Consider the following 18,139-nt stretch of genomic DNA (forward strand, 5'->3'; position numbering starts at 1 on the left):
TCTTACTTTGCTGAACATTATTGCTGTTTACAGTTTATCTCTATCTATAATAATATTCAAGATAATAACCAAAAACAGCAAAATTTCCTTAAAATTACCAATTCAGGGGCAGCAACCAAACAACAGGTTGTTCGATTCATCTGAAAATTTCAGGGCAGATAGATCTTGACCTGATGAACAATTTTACCCCATGTCAGATTTGCTCTTAATGCTTTAGTTTTTGAGTTATAAGCTAAAAACTGCATTTTACCCCTATGTTCTATTTTTAGCCGTGGCGGCCATCTTGGTTGGTTGACCAGGTCACGCCACACATTTTTAAAACTAGATACCCCAATGATGATTGTGGCCAAGTTTGGTTAAATTTGGCCCAGTAGTTTCAGAGGAGAAGATTTTTGTAAAAGTTTACGGACGACGGACGACGGACGACGGACGCAGGACGACGGACGCAGGACGACGGACGACGGACGCAAAGTGATGAGAAAAGCTCACTTGACCTTTCAGGTCAGGTGAGCTAAAAAGTCAACAAAAATTGTACTGTAATAACAAATTACAGAAAACAGATGAACTCATAGGACATCTTGGGGTCTAATTAGTTGTTCCAAAATGATAAGAAATATGTGCTCAATACATGGCATCAGTTCAATTACTTAAGGTAAATATTTTATGTTCATGTTTTAGTGAAAGATAAGTATAAATTATGATGACATAATATATTTGTGGTAAATTTTTCACGAGTATATGAACCATTAAGCTAGTACACAAAGAACACAAACTGAACAAGAATGTGTCCATAAAACACGGATGCCCCACTCGCACTATCATTTTCTATGTTCAGTGGACAGTGAAATTGGGGTCAAAACTCTAATTTGGCATTAAAATTAGAAAGATCATATCATAGGGAACAAGTGTACTAAGTTTCAAGTTGATTGGACTTCAACTTCATCAATAAAAACTACCTTGATCAAAAACTTTAACCTGAAGTGAGACAGACAGACAGACGGAGGGACAAACGAACAGACCGATGGACAGACAAACGAACAGACCGACGACAGACGGACCGATGGACGAACGAACGAATGGACGCACAGACCAAAAAACATAATGCCCATAAATCAGGCATAACTAGCAGAAACCTCTGACCCAGTAGGACACAATTTATGTAACAGGAGGTGTTGTTAGAGATTGGATTTATTTTCTTGAGAATCACCTGCATGTTGTTTTGTTTGAATGAACTAAGAAAAAAGTTTGTGATGAGAGCAAGAACAGTATTAAAGTAAATATTTTCTGTTGAAAAACATGTTTGCTTATTCCCAAATAAGTTATTAATCCAATTGGTTTTTATGTCTCAAATTAAATTATTGACATGTACAGAATGAGATATATATTTGATAAATGCAATACACAAATTTTACTTATAGCATCTTGCTCACAACAAAAGCTGTAAATGTGTTAACCGATTTTCTTGCAACTGGTCAGTTGAATGAGGATAATATCCAGTGCTATCAAAATAAAATGCTTTGCTGAGCGCAGCCTGATACGACCACAGACGTTGAACCCTGAACAGTTGGGGCAAGTTTCGACACAATATTCAAGCTTGATACTGTCTGAATTTGGATTGTGATCAAATTTTTGACATAGTATAGGTTTCTGACACAAAATAAATGTGGTCAAAGATCTTAAAAATTTGAAATGGTCTGATATCCAAAATCTAACAACATGGTTAGATTCAGCATATAAAAAAACACCAAAAAATTTAATTTTAGTTGAAATCAAACAAAGTTTAATTTTGGACCCTTCAAACCATAACATGGACTGATTTGAAAACAGGGCCCAAAATAAAAAATCTAAATGCACAATAAGATTCAGCAAATCATACAGCCGCAATAATTCAGTTTTTTTAATTTTGGACCCTTTTGACCTCAATGTCGACCAATTTAAAAATGAGGCCCAATATCCAAAAAAATAATACAAGGTTAGAACCCTGAATAATTAAAGACTTAATCAATCCCATTGAAATTGGTTAAAACATTTGTATTTGTTTTTAATTGAAGATTTCTTGCTATTGCGCAATACTGTGCAATTGAAGACTTCTAGCTATTGCGCAATACTGTGCTATTGCGTAATACTGTGCTATTGCGCAATACTGTGTAATTGAAGATTTCTTGCTTTAGCCCAATACTGTGATATTGTACAATACTGTGCTATTGCGCAATACTGTGCAATTGAAGATTTCTTGCTATTGCGCAATATTGTGCAATTGAAGATTTCTTGCTATTGTGCAATACTGTGCAATTGAAGATTTCAAAATTTTGAAGAAAAAATTAACCCCCAAAAAAAATTGGAAAAAAAAATCCCCTCAACTTTTTGAACCCCCACCCCTTTGGAGTAATTACCCCTAAACTCAGTCCCAGCCTTTCCTTTGTGATATGGAATCTTGTAGTACAATTTTAGAGAGATCCATACACTTAAACACAAGTTATTGTCTGGAAACTAGAAAAATGCTTGTTTTTGGCCCCTTTTTTGCCCCTAATTCCTGAACGTATGGGGCAATTACCCCCAAACTCAATCCCAGCCTTCCCTTTGTGATATGACACCTTGTGGTACAATTTCAGAGAGATCCATACACTAACACACAAATTATTGTCCGGAAACTACAAAAATGCTTGTTTTTGGCCCCCAATTCCTAAACTGTTGGTACCATAACCCCCAAAAGCAATCCCAAACTTCCTTTTGTGGTATTGAATCTTCTGGTAAAATTTCATCGAGATCCATTCACTTAAACTAAAGTTATTGTCCAGAACCCAAATGTGTCTTCGGACGACGACGAGGACGAGGCAATCATAGCATTATACGACGCAAAAATTTTTTTGTGGTCGTATACAAATTATTTGGTACTGAAGTAAATATTGCTCAGCTGAAATGGTTTCCTTCACATGACTTGTCCTTATGTTTGTCTGACTTCTACCTAAACAATTTTGTTTGAATACTGTGGATTCCTTTATTTCCGGGGGTACCAGTTAGTATTAATTTTCGTGGATTCAGAAACTATTGTACATTCGTGAATAGCTGATTTCATGGTTTTTGAAAATTCTGCATACAAGAGTATAGGAAATTTGTTTTTCATTGAACTTTTGAATTTGTGGTTCATGTATATCATGAAATCAACAAAAATAATACATGAATCCCACAAATAATAATGAATCAATAGTTCTTGGCATTTTTCAAAAACAGCTCTTAATAAAATTAAACTAGAATTAACCATATTGACCACTTGCAAGTAAATGGGTTAACATATGTAGGGTTTGAGTTTTAATACAAACCCCGAAATAGATTTACCAACTACAAACATTGTAACATAACTATGTATAAACAAAATCATCTGAAACAAAGTATGTAATCTGATATACATTTCATACCAAACTATTCCAGACACAAATACAAGGAAATTGACTAAAATAGTGTTGTGATACGAACAAATCATGTCACTTTGAAAATTTAAACTTTAAAAATGAGTTTTAATATTTTTTACTCATTTTTTTTAATAAACATTCATCTAAACTGATATTTTTTGGTCTTGAATAAAACAAATAAAAAGTGAATATTTGTTTCATCTAAAGTACTTTGACATTTTCGTCCAAAATATATTTCCAATAAACAGTACAGATTAAATGCTGAGCAACATCCTTGTATTTTTCTGGAGATGTTGTAATATTACACAGTTCTATTTCTATATTTTCCATTCATATAACATGAGGTTAACTTAAAATCTAAAATAAATACTAATACATTGGCAAACAAAAAGAAACTGCCACGTTTTCTAAATGTGTTTGGCTTGAGCCCAAGATAGTGTCTAAACTGTGTTACATACCTATCATATCGTCTTTTGAAGCTAAAGAATGCATATTTAAACGCATGGATAAAATTATCAGGATTCTTATGTTGTATATATGTTGAAAACTGTTCCAGAATTGATTTAATGGTTATTTTAAAATTTAATGGTTAGTGAATATTTAAGAAAGATAGTCTGGGCAATTATAGGAAATAATCAATAAAAAACTTTATGGATGGCAGGTTAAAACAAAAAGTCTCTTCAAATCCCCAAAATCCCCAAATAAATTTATTTCTGGAACAGCCCTATTTTTAAAATCTAGGAATAATACAGAATTTCATAACTCTAAAATTGTGGATGGACAATTGGGTGGGATTTAAAAAAAACATGGGTGCCTGAAACCCAACACATACATCAAATATGGAACAGACTTAACAGTATAGGATAATACCACCATTTAAACTTTTAAACTGAGTCACTGGATTTCTTATCATATACAATGGGTTTTTTTTGGCGGTGTAAGTTCTATGTGTATTTTGTTAACTTGAAGTTTTACTTTTTTGGGAATTTCATACAACTGAGATAAATGATAAAATTGAGAATGGAAATGGGGAATGTGTCAAAGAGACAACAACCCGACCGAAGAGCAGAAAACATAAAGAGATTATTTTCTGGTTTTTGAAAGAAACTCTTATCATATACAATGGGTTTTTTTTTGGCTGTGTAAGTTGTGTGTGTATTTGGTTAACTTGAAGTTTTACTTTTTTTGGAATTTCATACAACTGAGATAAATGAGTCAATCATAAAGAGATTATTTTCTGGTTATTGAAAGAAACTGAGAAAATCATTCTCAGATTATATGTCAGATTTCTTTAGCAAGTTCTAACGGAAAACAAATCATTGACCTCTTCTAGATGTGTGTGAAAAAATAATGACAAATCATAACTTAAAAATATTAAACAAATGAGTTTACAAACTGAAAATCTTATATAAAATGGTTTATAGTCAGTAAAGTTATTTTATAATTTACTCCAAGTAATGTTTCACATTCAAATCTGTTTAAATCTACCTGACAGTGTACACAAATACTTACTCAGCATCATGTCGGACACAGAGGTCAACATTTAGGATGTGATTCCCAATAAACCAGACAAGATTAGAAAAATATGGAGCTGCAGTTCTGTCTCGTATATACCTCAACATTGCCTTATCTTCCACTGAAAATACAATATTATCTTAAAATATAAATTCCTGCACTATATAGTTTTGTAACATCTGAATATAACCATAAATAGATAGATAGTTAAATTGTTTTAATTAAATGTTTAAACAGATGGATTAATATTATTAACAGCCAGATGTCAATCCTTCTAACATATTAAGAATGAAAACAGTCGATCTAACATGAATAGTTGGCTTAGACAAACATGCTAGTAGCAAAGTAACAGTGAACAAGAAGAACAGTCCCCCTGTCTGAGTCAGAGCAGGCAAGTCTTAACATATTCTTAGCAGAGAAGTAGCAAACTCTAATTTTGTATAGTCTTTGGTTTATATCTTTATTTCTCAATAAACCATATACATTTGTAAATGTACCACGGATAGGTATAGAGATGAAAAAAAGAACAAATATAAGAAATAAGCGGTGAATGTCAGCCTGAGTCAAACAGCCCTATATTGACAAGCTTTATATTGCACTCCAGGCAAGCATTCTTTTACAAGACTAACAAGGCATTACTTTTAATGTATAAATTGAAACAAATCTTATCCTTGACAGATAAAACAAGAATGCACAAGATGTTTCGCAATGCATACCTTCAATCGTATTCAAATAATAGGAAAATAGTATATAGGTGTCTAACAGATCCTAAAAGTGCAAACATTTTACAACTCATCGCTATCAAGCTGCTGACCAAATAAGAAGTCATTCTGTTAAGTAGTAATGAAGAAATGTGTGGCAACAAATTTTAGTGTCATTCAATATATTGAAAATTTGAAGTATTGACAAACAGTAAGTAGTTATCTGACAGATCTGTAAAGTGTTGACACATTACAACTCATCGCTTACTTTCCTGCTCAGTAGTGTCTGAAAAAAGTGTTATAATATAATAGTTGTTGGAGGGACAGACAAACAGATGGATAAGGTGAATGCAATATAGTGCCAGTGGGGGTATAATATTTGACTAGACATTAAATAAATCAAAGAAGTAAATCAATGTAGTAGTCATTTAAAAGAATTTTTCCAAAATGATAACATTTTATTTTGCCACTTTTTATCGACTTCCCCCATTTTTTTAATTTACCTTCCAGTTAGGTATGTTTGTCATATTTTTTCCCCAACTGTTTAAAAACATAGTCTTTTTCTTCCCCTTTTAAAAATTATCAGCTATCAGTTAAGTATACCTTTGAAAACATTAAGTGTAATAGTCCTCACAGCAATTCTAACCATTGATTCTGAATGGTTGAAGAACTTTATAGCTTCAGTGTAAAGAGCAAAATCATTTGTGTGCTGAAAATTAATAATTTAAAAAAATCATTATAAAACATTATCAGCTATAGAATAGGATAAATTCAGAGTTTCAACAATCAGAATGTCTCCTAACAAAATGCTTTAATTCAGGTTTATGAAAAATATGTAAATATATCATATTGAAAAAGGTGTTCATGTTGGCATTTTATATTAAACTCTAATTGCAGCAAAAGACTTGCAATAAAATTAATGATTTTTATATCCATGCATTGGGTTTTCCTGAAGAACAATGGAAACCATATGTAAAAACAAAAATAAACAAGAGAATCTGTGAGCTACTGCTCACTAATGATACCCCCGGCCCGCTAAAAGTATAAGGTAAACAGGAAGTTGTTGAGTGATGAATCTGAAAACGCATCACACAGTATAGCTGACTCATATAAACCCTGAAACCAAATTTCAAAAATCCTTGTAATGTAGTTCCTGAGAAAGATGCGACGAAGAATATTCATGGGACGGATGGACGGGCTGACGGATGGACAGACAGAGGTAAAGCAGTATACCCCCACTTTTTTAAAGCGGGGGTATATAAATAATTACACTTAATTTTTTTTCCAGATCAATCTACACACTGCTATACTAGATTTACAGTATTGTTTTTTTAATGTTCTTCTTCCAGTTTCTGATAATTCATCTCATGAATATCCATTCTACATCCATACATTAATTTGATGGGCAAGTTGTTACTTCTTTTGTTCCAAAAGGGAATTAAAACTGTTTCAGATGACCAAAACATGAGCCTCTCCTTGGATGCTGTGGGGTTAAACTCTTGTGTTAATCATTAAGACTTCAAATGAACGGAGCTCTTCCTGGTCATTTGTCTTTGTTTTTCAATGAGTGGTACTGTTTGTATCATTAAAAAATTATAGGATATAAAACCAGCTACCAAACGAGCCAATTCCTAATGTGAAATTTTGATATTCATTCTTGAATATTTATAGAATTCAAGCAGTCTATTTTCATGGAGACAAAAACATTTAATATATTAAGCAGAAATTCTTGTTTTAGTTGTTATAAATGACTTAAACCTCTTAACTATATGTTTGTATTTGCTGACCTACAAAATTCACTGGAACTACCACAAATAATTCTACATCCAAATTGAATGAATCAACTATAATCAAAACTTACCTCATTGTAAAAGAAATGTATTGTGTGTTTATTAAGCTTCAGGGAAAGTGTCTTCAAAAATGAAATGTAATATGCCATGACCTGCAAATAAACAGTTTTATATGAATAGCTTCCTTAAAATGTTAAATGAACACATATATCTTTAACATTCATTTCTTACATTTTTTTAAAAACACATAATACAAACAAATATTTTAACAAGAAAGATATTTATTTTATTTACTTCAGAGTAAATGACCTAATTAAAAGATTTATGAAGTGTGAAGAGGAAGCTCTATTTTGTATAAAAAAAATATGTATATATATATATATATACAGGTCCTATTTATTATGATTAGACAGGAAATGCTATAAGTCAAACAGTAATACTGAATAATATTCAGTCTGGTCACATCCTATGAACAATTGCATTTTAAAATTTATACTGATTATTTGAAGTGTTTGGAAATGACAAGTGCTTTGACACAACTTCTCATTCTCCGATTCTATTACAATTTATTGTTGATATTATATCAAGTGTAATACTTGACTAGATGAGCAAATATATTAAAATTCCTGACTTGGTACAGGCACATTGTCTGCTAAAGTTAAAGAAAATACCATATGGTAAAATAAAAAATATGTAAGGAGAGTTTTAAATATTTTCAAGGGCTTACAAATAAAAATTATACACCAAGAAACTTATCTATATTTTCTTCAATAATAACATAATATAAAATGTTCTTGTGATTTAAACTAATGTTAAAATACCTGAATTCATTTATCAAGATAATATCATATTTTTACGAAATAAGATTTTCAAGGGAAATAACTCAGTCTGAAATTATATCAATTTCAGCTATGACATATTCTTATTCTACAGTATAAAAAAATATGAAATTCATTTGCCTGTGATAAAACTTAGCTTTTCAAATAAATTCTTGTAAGCTTAAAAGAAAAAAGTTTGTACATTGTATTTGTATTTTGTTGATAAATCCTAGATAAATATTGTTTATATCAATTTCCTATTTACACTTAGATAATAAAGGTACCATCAGCTTGTTGTAACTGAGAGTCAGTAACTGAAGGCATGTTTATATTATTAATCCTAGTAAAGATTTTTTCATTGTTTGAAATCCATTATCTTTAGCGTCTTTTGGGCTGATCTATAATGTAGATTTCATTAATACCTATTACTATTCAACTGATAAGAGAATTTATAGGGAGGAATCAGTTAACCTTGAGTATCCCAGTATTTAGATTAACTCTGTCCTATGTAATGTTACTATGCCAAATCTGGGACCTTGTACAAGATTGTCATTGTCATTGTGTTTTAAGGTTTTTGTCCCTTTAGAAATTTTGTGTAGATGTCAACCTTTAATCTGTCTAGACTTTGGTCCATTTAGAGCTTGTCATAAGGTATGATTGATTGATTGATTTTTGGTGTTTAATGCCACTTTCAGCACTATTGGATATTTTGTGGCAGTCAATTTTTATTGGTACAGGAAGCTGGAATGCCTGGAAAGAACCACTGACTTTCACCAGGAAAACTGACAATCCTAGTCCATTAAGATTGGATTCAAACACATCTGCCACATGCAGGGTTCGAACTTACAACCTCAGTATTGACAGCCTAGTGGTACAGTAGTTCAACAACTTAGACCACTCTGCTACTGAGGCTCCTCATGAGGTAGGAACTCTTGTTTATTATCAAAGACCAAATGTTGACTTCTTGATGTTTTTTCTGGATGCAATCATGTGTAAATAACTTTCATCAATAGATTTCAAGGAGGCCTAATGTGACAGATTTCTTATTTACTTATACATTGCTTTATAATTTTTAGAAAAAACAAAATCATTATCAATAAAAAAATTTGCATCGTACTGAAGGTAAATATGTTTCAATCTAAACCTTTTAAAATGTGCTTTTCATAAAAAAAAAACCCATCCCAGCTAACTAATTACATCTGGGTATAAAATTTTCCTAAAATAAAAAAAAAATGTTGGTCCTAGATAGGACAATGTTATACTAAGAAGTACATACCTCTTCATCAGAGAAATCAAACTTGTGAACAATAATTGAGTTGATGTGATTGTTGGACAATAAGTAATCTGCAAAAAAAGTTATTGAGATGTCATTTATTAGACATATTACTTTTTTGATGAGATGAACATTTTCCATTTAGAGTTTCTATTAAATAAGATCAATCTGGTTTTATTCATGACTCTTGATAGGGATAAGAAACTATACAGATGTATATGTATGGTGCTTCTCAAAACAACACGACTATTTCTTCTAAAAAAAATACCCCTATTGATACTGTACATTAATAGTCTTCATATGAAATTTATCAGAGAATATATCGACCTGAAAGAAGTGTATCGACTGAGGACAAAGTCAGAGGTCCATATATCCTCATTCAAAGGCTACAATTTGTTATTATTGCCTATACGCATAAATTAGAAATTTAGCAGATATTCCTTTGATTGGCTGTTACAATTGCATCACAAAGTATTGAGTTTTTAGAATTTCTATTGTTATTGAGTTTTTAGAATTTCTATTGTTATTGAGTTTTTAGAATTTCTATTGTTATTGAGTTTTTAGAATTTCTATTGTTAGACATTTTAAAATAACTGTGCAATATCACTTTTCTATCTGCTGTTTTCAGTCTACCTTTTAAAATACAGTTGAACATGTGACTCATTCTGAACAAATCAAATTATCGGTAGTTAGAATATACAAAATAATAATATTATGAAGTATAATGAGGTTATATTGTATTTAAATGTTTTGGGAGTGGTACATACACAGAGATGTCTCATTCTTGATGTTTTCAAATAAAATGTTGAGAGTCTGTAGTAACTGTACACAAATATATCTTCCTGCTCTTTGTTGTAAATACTTCAGGAAAAATGACAGCATATTCTTCTCAAGGAAAAAGCTAAAATGAAAGTTACATGTATATTGTAAAAATATACCAGGAAAATTAAAAGAAACATTTATAGGTAATCTATATCTTCTTTCAAAATTCCTGGTTGGAAAATAAAAGTATAAATTTCAAGCACAACAACATTTTTCGGAAGAACTTAAATGACCATAATAAGTGATATTGTAATGACGCTTGAATAGTGTACTTTCAAAGCTGGTTTAACATCAATATGTGAATTTGTGACATCAAAATTAATGATCCCTCCATTGTTATCGACCATTGTATTATCTTTCCTGTCAATCCCAGCCACCTAACCAATCAAATATTATCTTATATGTTAAGTGAAATATGGTTTCTTAATATCAAGCTCTAACTTTTGATACCTTATTTTGGAGACACTACTACTATTCACATAATATTTTTCTCTGTATATTATGTAAGCAAAGAGCATTTTCATTTTTAATTAATGTTTTCATTTAATAGCAGATATAAGTGTTTAATATATACCTTAACATTGATTTTGACTACCTGTAACTTCCAAAACATATTCTTTTACAACTGACATGATTTGATGTAAGATAGTCATGTACTAGGCTATTACCTGACCTTGTGATAAATAAAAATTAACATTTTACCAATCATCTTGTACCTGCATTGTAATAATAGCTACATTTTGCATAGAAACAGAAATTTTATTCGGAAAGAAGGAAAATAAATCATCTAGATACAATCAATGACACAGAAGAATATGAATAAGTTTAAACTTACTGAGTTATAATTTAAATGTTTTTACCTAGTGTTTCGTCCTGGACATGCATGAAATATTTGCCACTAGATGTTAAACAACCAACAATCAATCAATCTACCTAGTGTTATTATATATACATATACTTACTCAAACACACTGCTGTCATTTTGATCTCCCCAAATGAGTATTTCAGATATTGACCTGAGTGTTTCTACTAATAAACTCCTGTTGTTCTCTGTTATTGTCTGATTCTTCATTAATAAACTATACAAATATCTGGAAAGGTGAAAATATGCATAAATATAAAATTATGGATAAATGACTGTCCATAAATTTATGAATATAAATGAGGATAATGAAATCATTAAAGCTATTGAAACGGATATCAAGTAGATTGTTAATATTCTACTTTCTAATGATAGATTTGTAATTGCAAGACATTTACAAATCAAAGTGATCTGAAATCACTGATGGAAAGATTGGAAGAATTGTGTGTATAATTTCAATCATATTTTGCTCTTCCATAGCAGTGGTGGTGGACAAGAAAAACTTGCTATAGCACTATTGCATATTTTTTAGTTACATTGCTGCAGATTTTTTTTGAAAGATGATCAATTTTTCAGGTCAATTTAGGTTGGTCACTAATTTATATAATAACTTCTTTTAAATTGCAACTTATATTTATATTTTTTAAAACAGAAGAAATTACCTAATACAAAAAATTATTGTAGTTTCTTAGTAAACCTGGGACCAATGGATAAAGAGACTTGAAACTAAGTCCTTTTTTTATCTCCAAAAATTTAGATTTCTTATTTTTTTGTTTAATGCAGTGTAAATCAAAAGTTATATATATGTAAATGATTAAAATATATCATCTGTATTCAATTTTATTAAAGAAATGCACATTTAATATTCATGTTAACCATATGTACAAATGTATCATTACACATGAAGACAGTGAACACCTAATGACAATGACCTATATAGATCAAACATCTATCTTTTACTAGTCTAATGAGGTCAAGTTATTGTGTATTGAGTGGTCTGTCATGTTATGTATAAACTCAATAGTTATGTAATTTGCAGTCTAGTACAAAGCATGATTTATATTTATATCACATTATTAAAAAACATCCATCATCATCATGCATGTAGTTTGTGTAATGAATACACTACTGTGCATGCAAAAGTGGGCAGGACTTCTTTTTTACCTGGAGATACATGTTTCTCTTTTTCTAATACTTTACTTCATTTTATTCTCCTTAAGATGGATGTAGACTCTGGAATTTATAAATGTTTATGATTTTCTTAAATTTTAATGACAGGGAGTCAACTGTACATATCAATGTTCATTCAAATTCAGTAGAAAAAAAAGTTTGACATCATACTTATTTTCAAGAATGCATGTACAGTAGTAGGGACATAGTCTGACAAAAGCTGGGCATTTCTTTAATGTCTGATATGCTGGACTAACAGGGGACTGATCAGAACAGCTGTTGTGATTAGAGGAATACAAGTAAGGGACAAAACAGGTGTAATAAAATTGTAAGGTATTAGTTAAGGGTAATAAAGATTAAGAAATTACAGGTAAAATCAATATGATTTTTTAACATGTGAAATATTTAACATTGATGATATTACCAATAAGTTTTGTAATCTTAATCATTATCGTGTGTAAAGGGTTAGAATATGATAATTTTGTATATATTATATTTCTTTATTGAACATTAATCATTTTCATTAATTAATTTCAGGAAATAAAAGACAAACCATTCTCATTTTCTTGCTATTTCACAAATTTTATATAAAACTTGACGGATTTGTACTAGACATAATATCAAATTATCTCCCCCTAAATAAAGTTATGTGCAAAGGGTTTCTGCTTGCAAATAACAGATACATATTGTAAGTTGTTATTGAAGTACTGGTATATTTTTGAAAATAATTTTAAGAGTAAGGTAACAAAATTTTAAACCAAGTGCAGTTCCCAGAACATGATGTAATAATAAACATGATAAATTCTCTTGTTATTTTTTCTTAATCATGTTAACTTAAATGCTTGCAAACTTATATTATAAATATATAAATCTTAGTGTTCTTTCACGTATTTTCAAATACAACCATCACATTTAAAATAGCACTGTTGCATCAAAGTTAAGGCACCATATTGAAATGAAAGGGAGCTTACATCAATAGATATAAACAATTCTCCAAAGTTTCATGAGAACTACTGAAAGCATTTTTGAGTTATTGTCTGAAAACTGGAAAATCCTCCTTTTTTTAATGAATAAAACTCCATAACTTGGAAACATAAAATCTAAAATTTATAAAAATCAAAAGGGAGCTCATGTCAATAGATATAAACAATTGACTAAAGTTTCTTGCAAATTGATGAAAGCATTTTTGAGTGATTGTCTGAAAACTGGAAAATCCCCCCTTTTTTAATAAATAAAACCCCATTACTCAGAAACATAAAATCTAAATTTTATAAAAAACGAAAGGGAGCTCACATCAATAGATATGAACAATTCACCAAAGTTTTATGCAAATTGGTTGAAGCGTTTTTGAGTTAATGTCCAACATGTTGACGACGGACGGAAAGACGGACGGACAGAGGTATACCATAATACGTCCGTAAACGGGCGTATAAATACATTCTATCATAAATCTTTCCACATAACACTATGGTAGGGCCCAGGCAGAACACTGAATCAATATCATCAACAAAACTAAAATAAATCAAAGATGGGTCCGCCCAAAGTTTCTCAACAAGATGCTGTGGTTGACAACTTATCTGGTTACCTTATGCAATATCTTTATATAATGCATTCAGTTGAAATGGTGTATGTACAACAAAAATTTCTGAATTGCAGACTTAAGAAATACTAGTAAAATATATGAATCAATATCAATTGACTATTAATAAACTGAAATTACAGTTCAGACAGGAGAAATGTTTTCAAATGGTTTTTAAGTCTATACTGAACTTTTTTTTCAATCAAATATTTTTTTTCCATCAAGACAGTATCAGTGTTTCCACAGAAACTAAAAATAGTATCATGGCATTGAGAACATTTTTTTTTTTAAAAGAAGTTAATTCTGATAGGATCAGGGTATCTGAATGTAATATGCCACAAGAAAATCACAGACAGTTTTCTGTAATTCATTAAGAAAATAAAAAATGCTACTCTTAAAAGACTCAAATTAATGATGAAACAGCTGGGAATTGTACGTTCCATAAAAAAGCACACCAACATTAAGCTAAAGGTTATCCCTTTTGAAATTTGCTCTGTGACAGTCTAATTTAAAAGCAATCATAACAAAACATTGATGTTTGCTAACATTGAAACCAGAAGTAACATTTTTTAACCTGAAGAAACTGTAAAACTATTAATTTCATTTTCAATTTTCCCAAAAGAGGGTCTTACAGATAATTGACCTGATGAAAAACAGAAGCCAGTTTGGGGCAACAAGCTAATGATTAGTTGATTCAGCCATTAGGGTCTACATGGTAACAGTTAAATAGTGTAAAGAAATTTATAGAAGTCTTAATTAATAAATAATATTAATTTTATCATAATTGTCACTGAAGGCTGATTTTAACTTATTTTACAAATGAGGCCCGTCTGGTTAACTGATAACAAAAAAAAAAAAAACCAACAGTGTTGCATATAAGAATATGCCAAACTGTGGCAAACATAAAATAAATGCAGCTAGTTTCTGCAAGGAAGAAAGGATAAGATGCAGATCAAATCATGTTACTGCCATTTTCTGGAAACAGAACGGAAAAAAAATATAGTTTACAAATTATAACATTATTTGCAGCGATTTGGGATTTATTCTGCCTTGAGTTATAGGGCTGCCAGAAGGAGAATCTGTCACCTACATGTATGCATGTGGCTAAGCTTTGGAATCATGTCACTAATGTTTCAAATACTGTGTTACAGAATATTTTTTTACTATTCCAGATATGTTACAAAATATGAAAATCTGAAACCCCATTAACCCTTTGGCCGAAACAGGGACATATCTGTCCATCATTAGAATATGAGAAATAGACTTTCCAAACAAATCGAAGAATTTCTGCATTGACGACCCATAGGTGGCCTTCGGCTGTTGTCTGCTCTATTGTCGGGTTGTTGTCTCTTTGACACATCAGTGTTCTCCCCAGGCCGATATGACGCTGCGGTACCGCAGCGCCTTCATAATATTTTTGTAGATCCCGCAGCGTCTTAATTGGCCGCTGTCCCTTAATACTTGATCCCGCAGCGTGTTAATTTTCACATTTTCATTATAAATGTTGGTTAAAATTGTCAAGTTACTGATCACCGCTGATGGGTCGGTCAGTGTTACGCAATAACTGATAAGTTTTACGACGCTTATCTCAGCCTTATCGGACTATGTTATCAGGTAATAGCGTAAATGATCATCAAGAAGATAGATATTTTTTGAAGAAAATTAAAAATATAAAAACTTAAGTGCAGAAATTGAAGAAATAGATCGCAAATACATTGAATTTACGCATCGTGTGTGTGATCACTTGACCATTTATATAACGAATTTTTTCATTGGTCGAGAAGAAGAATCTATTTAAACACGACCAATGAACGTGTTGAATACACATGATAAATTTGAATACACCTTGCTAAAGATATTTACGATGAAAACTATGAATGAAAGTATTAGTAGTTGAAAAAATTAAAATAAAGTTTGATTAAAGATAATGAGGAGTGATTTACTTTAATAGAAAGTGAAAAAATGTTGCTTGCAAGGTAAATTCGTCTGAAACTGTCATATTTTTAGAAATAAAATGATCATTGAACAACGATCGTGAATCCGTGCGTCGGGAAATATGTGACAATCAACACGGGTACAGAATCGCCGCAGCTTCTGTATAATGTCACTGGTAAATAATTTCAATGGTTTTAACTTTAACGAATTTGTAAAGTTTCGTTTATATCTATATGCCAAAGATAGGATTAAACAAATTATAATACGCACGGAAGCGTAATATGAAACTACGGAAACTGGTCAGCTGTTCATTTATAAAAAAAAAATGTTTTAAAAAGTTGTATACCAAATATCTTAACCCTATTCATTTTATTAATTCTGAATGAACATGTTCTCTGCAAATAACAAAGGGGTGAATTATAAGCAAATGGTAGATGATGGAAGTAGAAGTTTTTTTTCAGACCAATGACTTCTATGAAAAGGGGAATACCGTGGGGAATACACCTCCGTCTACACTGTCAGTATAAGCAGATTTCATTGCTTCTAATCCCAACCAAGCTCAAGTTTTAGCAATTGATAAAAGCAAGCACCATGTTTCTGGTTTCAATGACAAGTGGCTGACTGAGTTTTCATGGCTTAGAAATGTTAAAGGGGGTATAAGCAAAAGTTATTGTGAGTGGGGGTTTAATTTTTAACCCTGAAGAGGATAAAGACAAAGTTGAGGAACAGACTGTCCAACAAAATAACACTATCTTGAAACAATATCCCTAGAAGGAGCAGAGAGTAGAGATGAATATTTATATTTTGACTTCTTTAATTGACTGAATATAGATAACTTTTGTGTTTAAAATCAATTTATTTCATATATATATTCTTGTAATTTATTAATACTCTGCATTATTAAACACATAACACAAAGCATTATAATTCATATTGCATGTCATGATTTATGACTTATTGCTTCAGATCACAAACGTTCACTCTAAAAAAAGAGTTACGCGCCCTTGAATTTTGCGCCTTAAAAAAATTCTGGGGAGAACACTGCACATTCCCCATTTCCATTCTCAATTTTATTGAATACTAATTATTACATATAAAATTCCTTTAATTAAAATGAATAACGGTATAATGTCCAAAAATGAAGTTTGACAAGGTTTCACAAATTTTGTTTTCCCGTTTAAACGACGTAGTTGAAAAAAACTGTGTACCTATGACGTTCATTCTAAAAACGTTTTGGTCAAAGGGTTCATATAATATCAAAATTAGCAACATTATTGAAGAACAGTGCCATCCCTGACCATTCATCCCCAAATAATTTGGGTTATTGAGGCCCGAGACAGCTATTTTGTTAAACAGTTAATGTTTTAAATAACAGATTAACTCAATAATGATTTATAAGAGGGTGATAAAGGATTATGTTTGTGGAACGTTTTCGGTCTTTTTATTTCACGTGTTTTCGTGTTTTGACGTTTTATTTCTCGTTTTCTCGTGTTTGTTATGTGCGTGCTTCCCCTTATTTGTTTTCCTTGTTTCGTGTCGTTACTCTTAATTTTTCATGCTTGTCCCGCATTTGATTAAATAGTAAACCGTGACTAATTCAAAGTCGGCCTGGATATTGTTTTACTATGAATAATATTTTTTCAAATCAGATGCAACTAGCGGACGCTAAAAGGTGACAGCAGGGTCTTCATGTTCATTAATAATGACTGCATGGTCTCCAAGAACGGCTGAGTAATAACTTCTAGTACTTTATTTCTTAATATTTACGATTTTATTTCATGTGCTTCGTTTTTCCTGATTTTTTATTTTCCGTGCAACGTTTTTGCAATCTTTATTTCATGTGTTTCCGTGTTCAGACCCCCCTTTACATCCCTCGATTAAGATTGAGACAGTCTCAGGAATTAATATGCAGTTTAATTCAACACGTTTTAACACTGTCAAACTTGATGCGTATATTATGTTAGAGGTAAAAATGGTTTGTTGACAGCTCCCTTTAAACCGTTTTAAGCTATCCTGATCCTGTTCAGCAACCCTAAATAGCAACAGGACATTTATTTATGTGAACCTTGAGACCGACCGAAGTCTATATTATCTTACTTTAAATGTTCCAACGAATGCGGGTTTTTAGGTCTTGACAACAATCCGGGTATCCATCCCTTTTGCCTTGAAAACATCTTCAAAGTAAATTTTTATCAATATTACGCCCAGTGTCAATTTCTTGTTCAGTGTCACATTTTCAGTGTTGTGGTCTGTTATTGATCTTT

General features: G+C 31.2%; 1 protein-coding gene across 3 annotated transcripts in view; it reads right to left on the reverse strand.

Annotated features, from left to right (window-relative positions):
- LOC127709955 (protein CLEC16A-like) overlaps window positions 1–18,136 on the reverse strand; it is a 126,063-nt gene extending 107,927 nt beyond the window's left edge. For all 3 annotated transcript variants that reach the window (XM_052215659.1, XM_052215658.1, XM_052215657.1), the window contains exons 1-7: window positions 17,973–18,136; window positions 11,292–11,420; window positions 10,275–10,408; window positions 9,511–9,578; window positions 7,488–7,568; window positions 6,230–6,335; window positions 4,923–5,046 (exon numbers count right to left, since the gene is read on the reverse strand). In XM_052215659.1, coding sequence (XP_052071619.1) covers window positions 4,923–5,046; window positions 6,230–6,335; window positions 7,488–7,568; window positions 9,511–9,578; window positions 10,275–10,408; window positions 11,292–11,420; window positions 17,973–18,049 — 719 coding nt within the window. In that variant the 5' untranslated portion in view covers window positions 18,050–18,136. The remainder of the gene's footprint in view (window positions 1–4,922; window positions 5,047–6,229; window positions 6,336–7,487; window positions 7,569–9,510; window positions 9,579–10,274; window positions 10,409–11,291; window positions 11,421–17,972) is intronic.
- Window positions 18,137–18,139: the final 3 nt, after the last annotated feature.

This window comes from Mytilus californianus, unplaced genomic scaffold, assembly GCF_021869535.1.
Source record: "Mytilus californianus isolate M0D057914Y unplaced genomic scaffold, xbMytCali1.0.p SCAF_7, whole genome shotgun sequence".
Classification (NCBI taxonomy): Eukaryota; Metazoa; Mollusca; class Bivalvia; order Mytilida; family Mytilidae; genus Mytilus; species Mytilus californianus.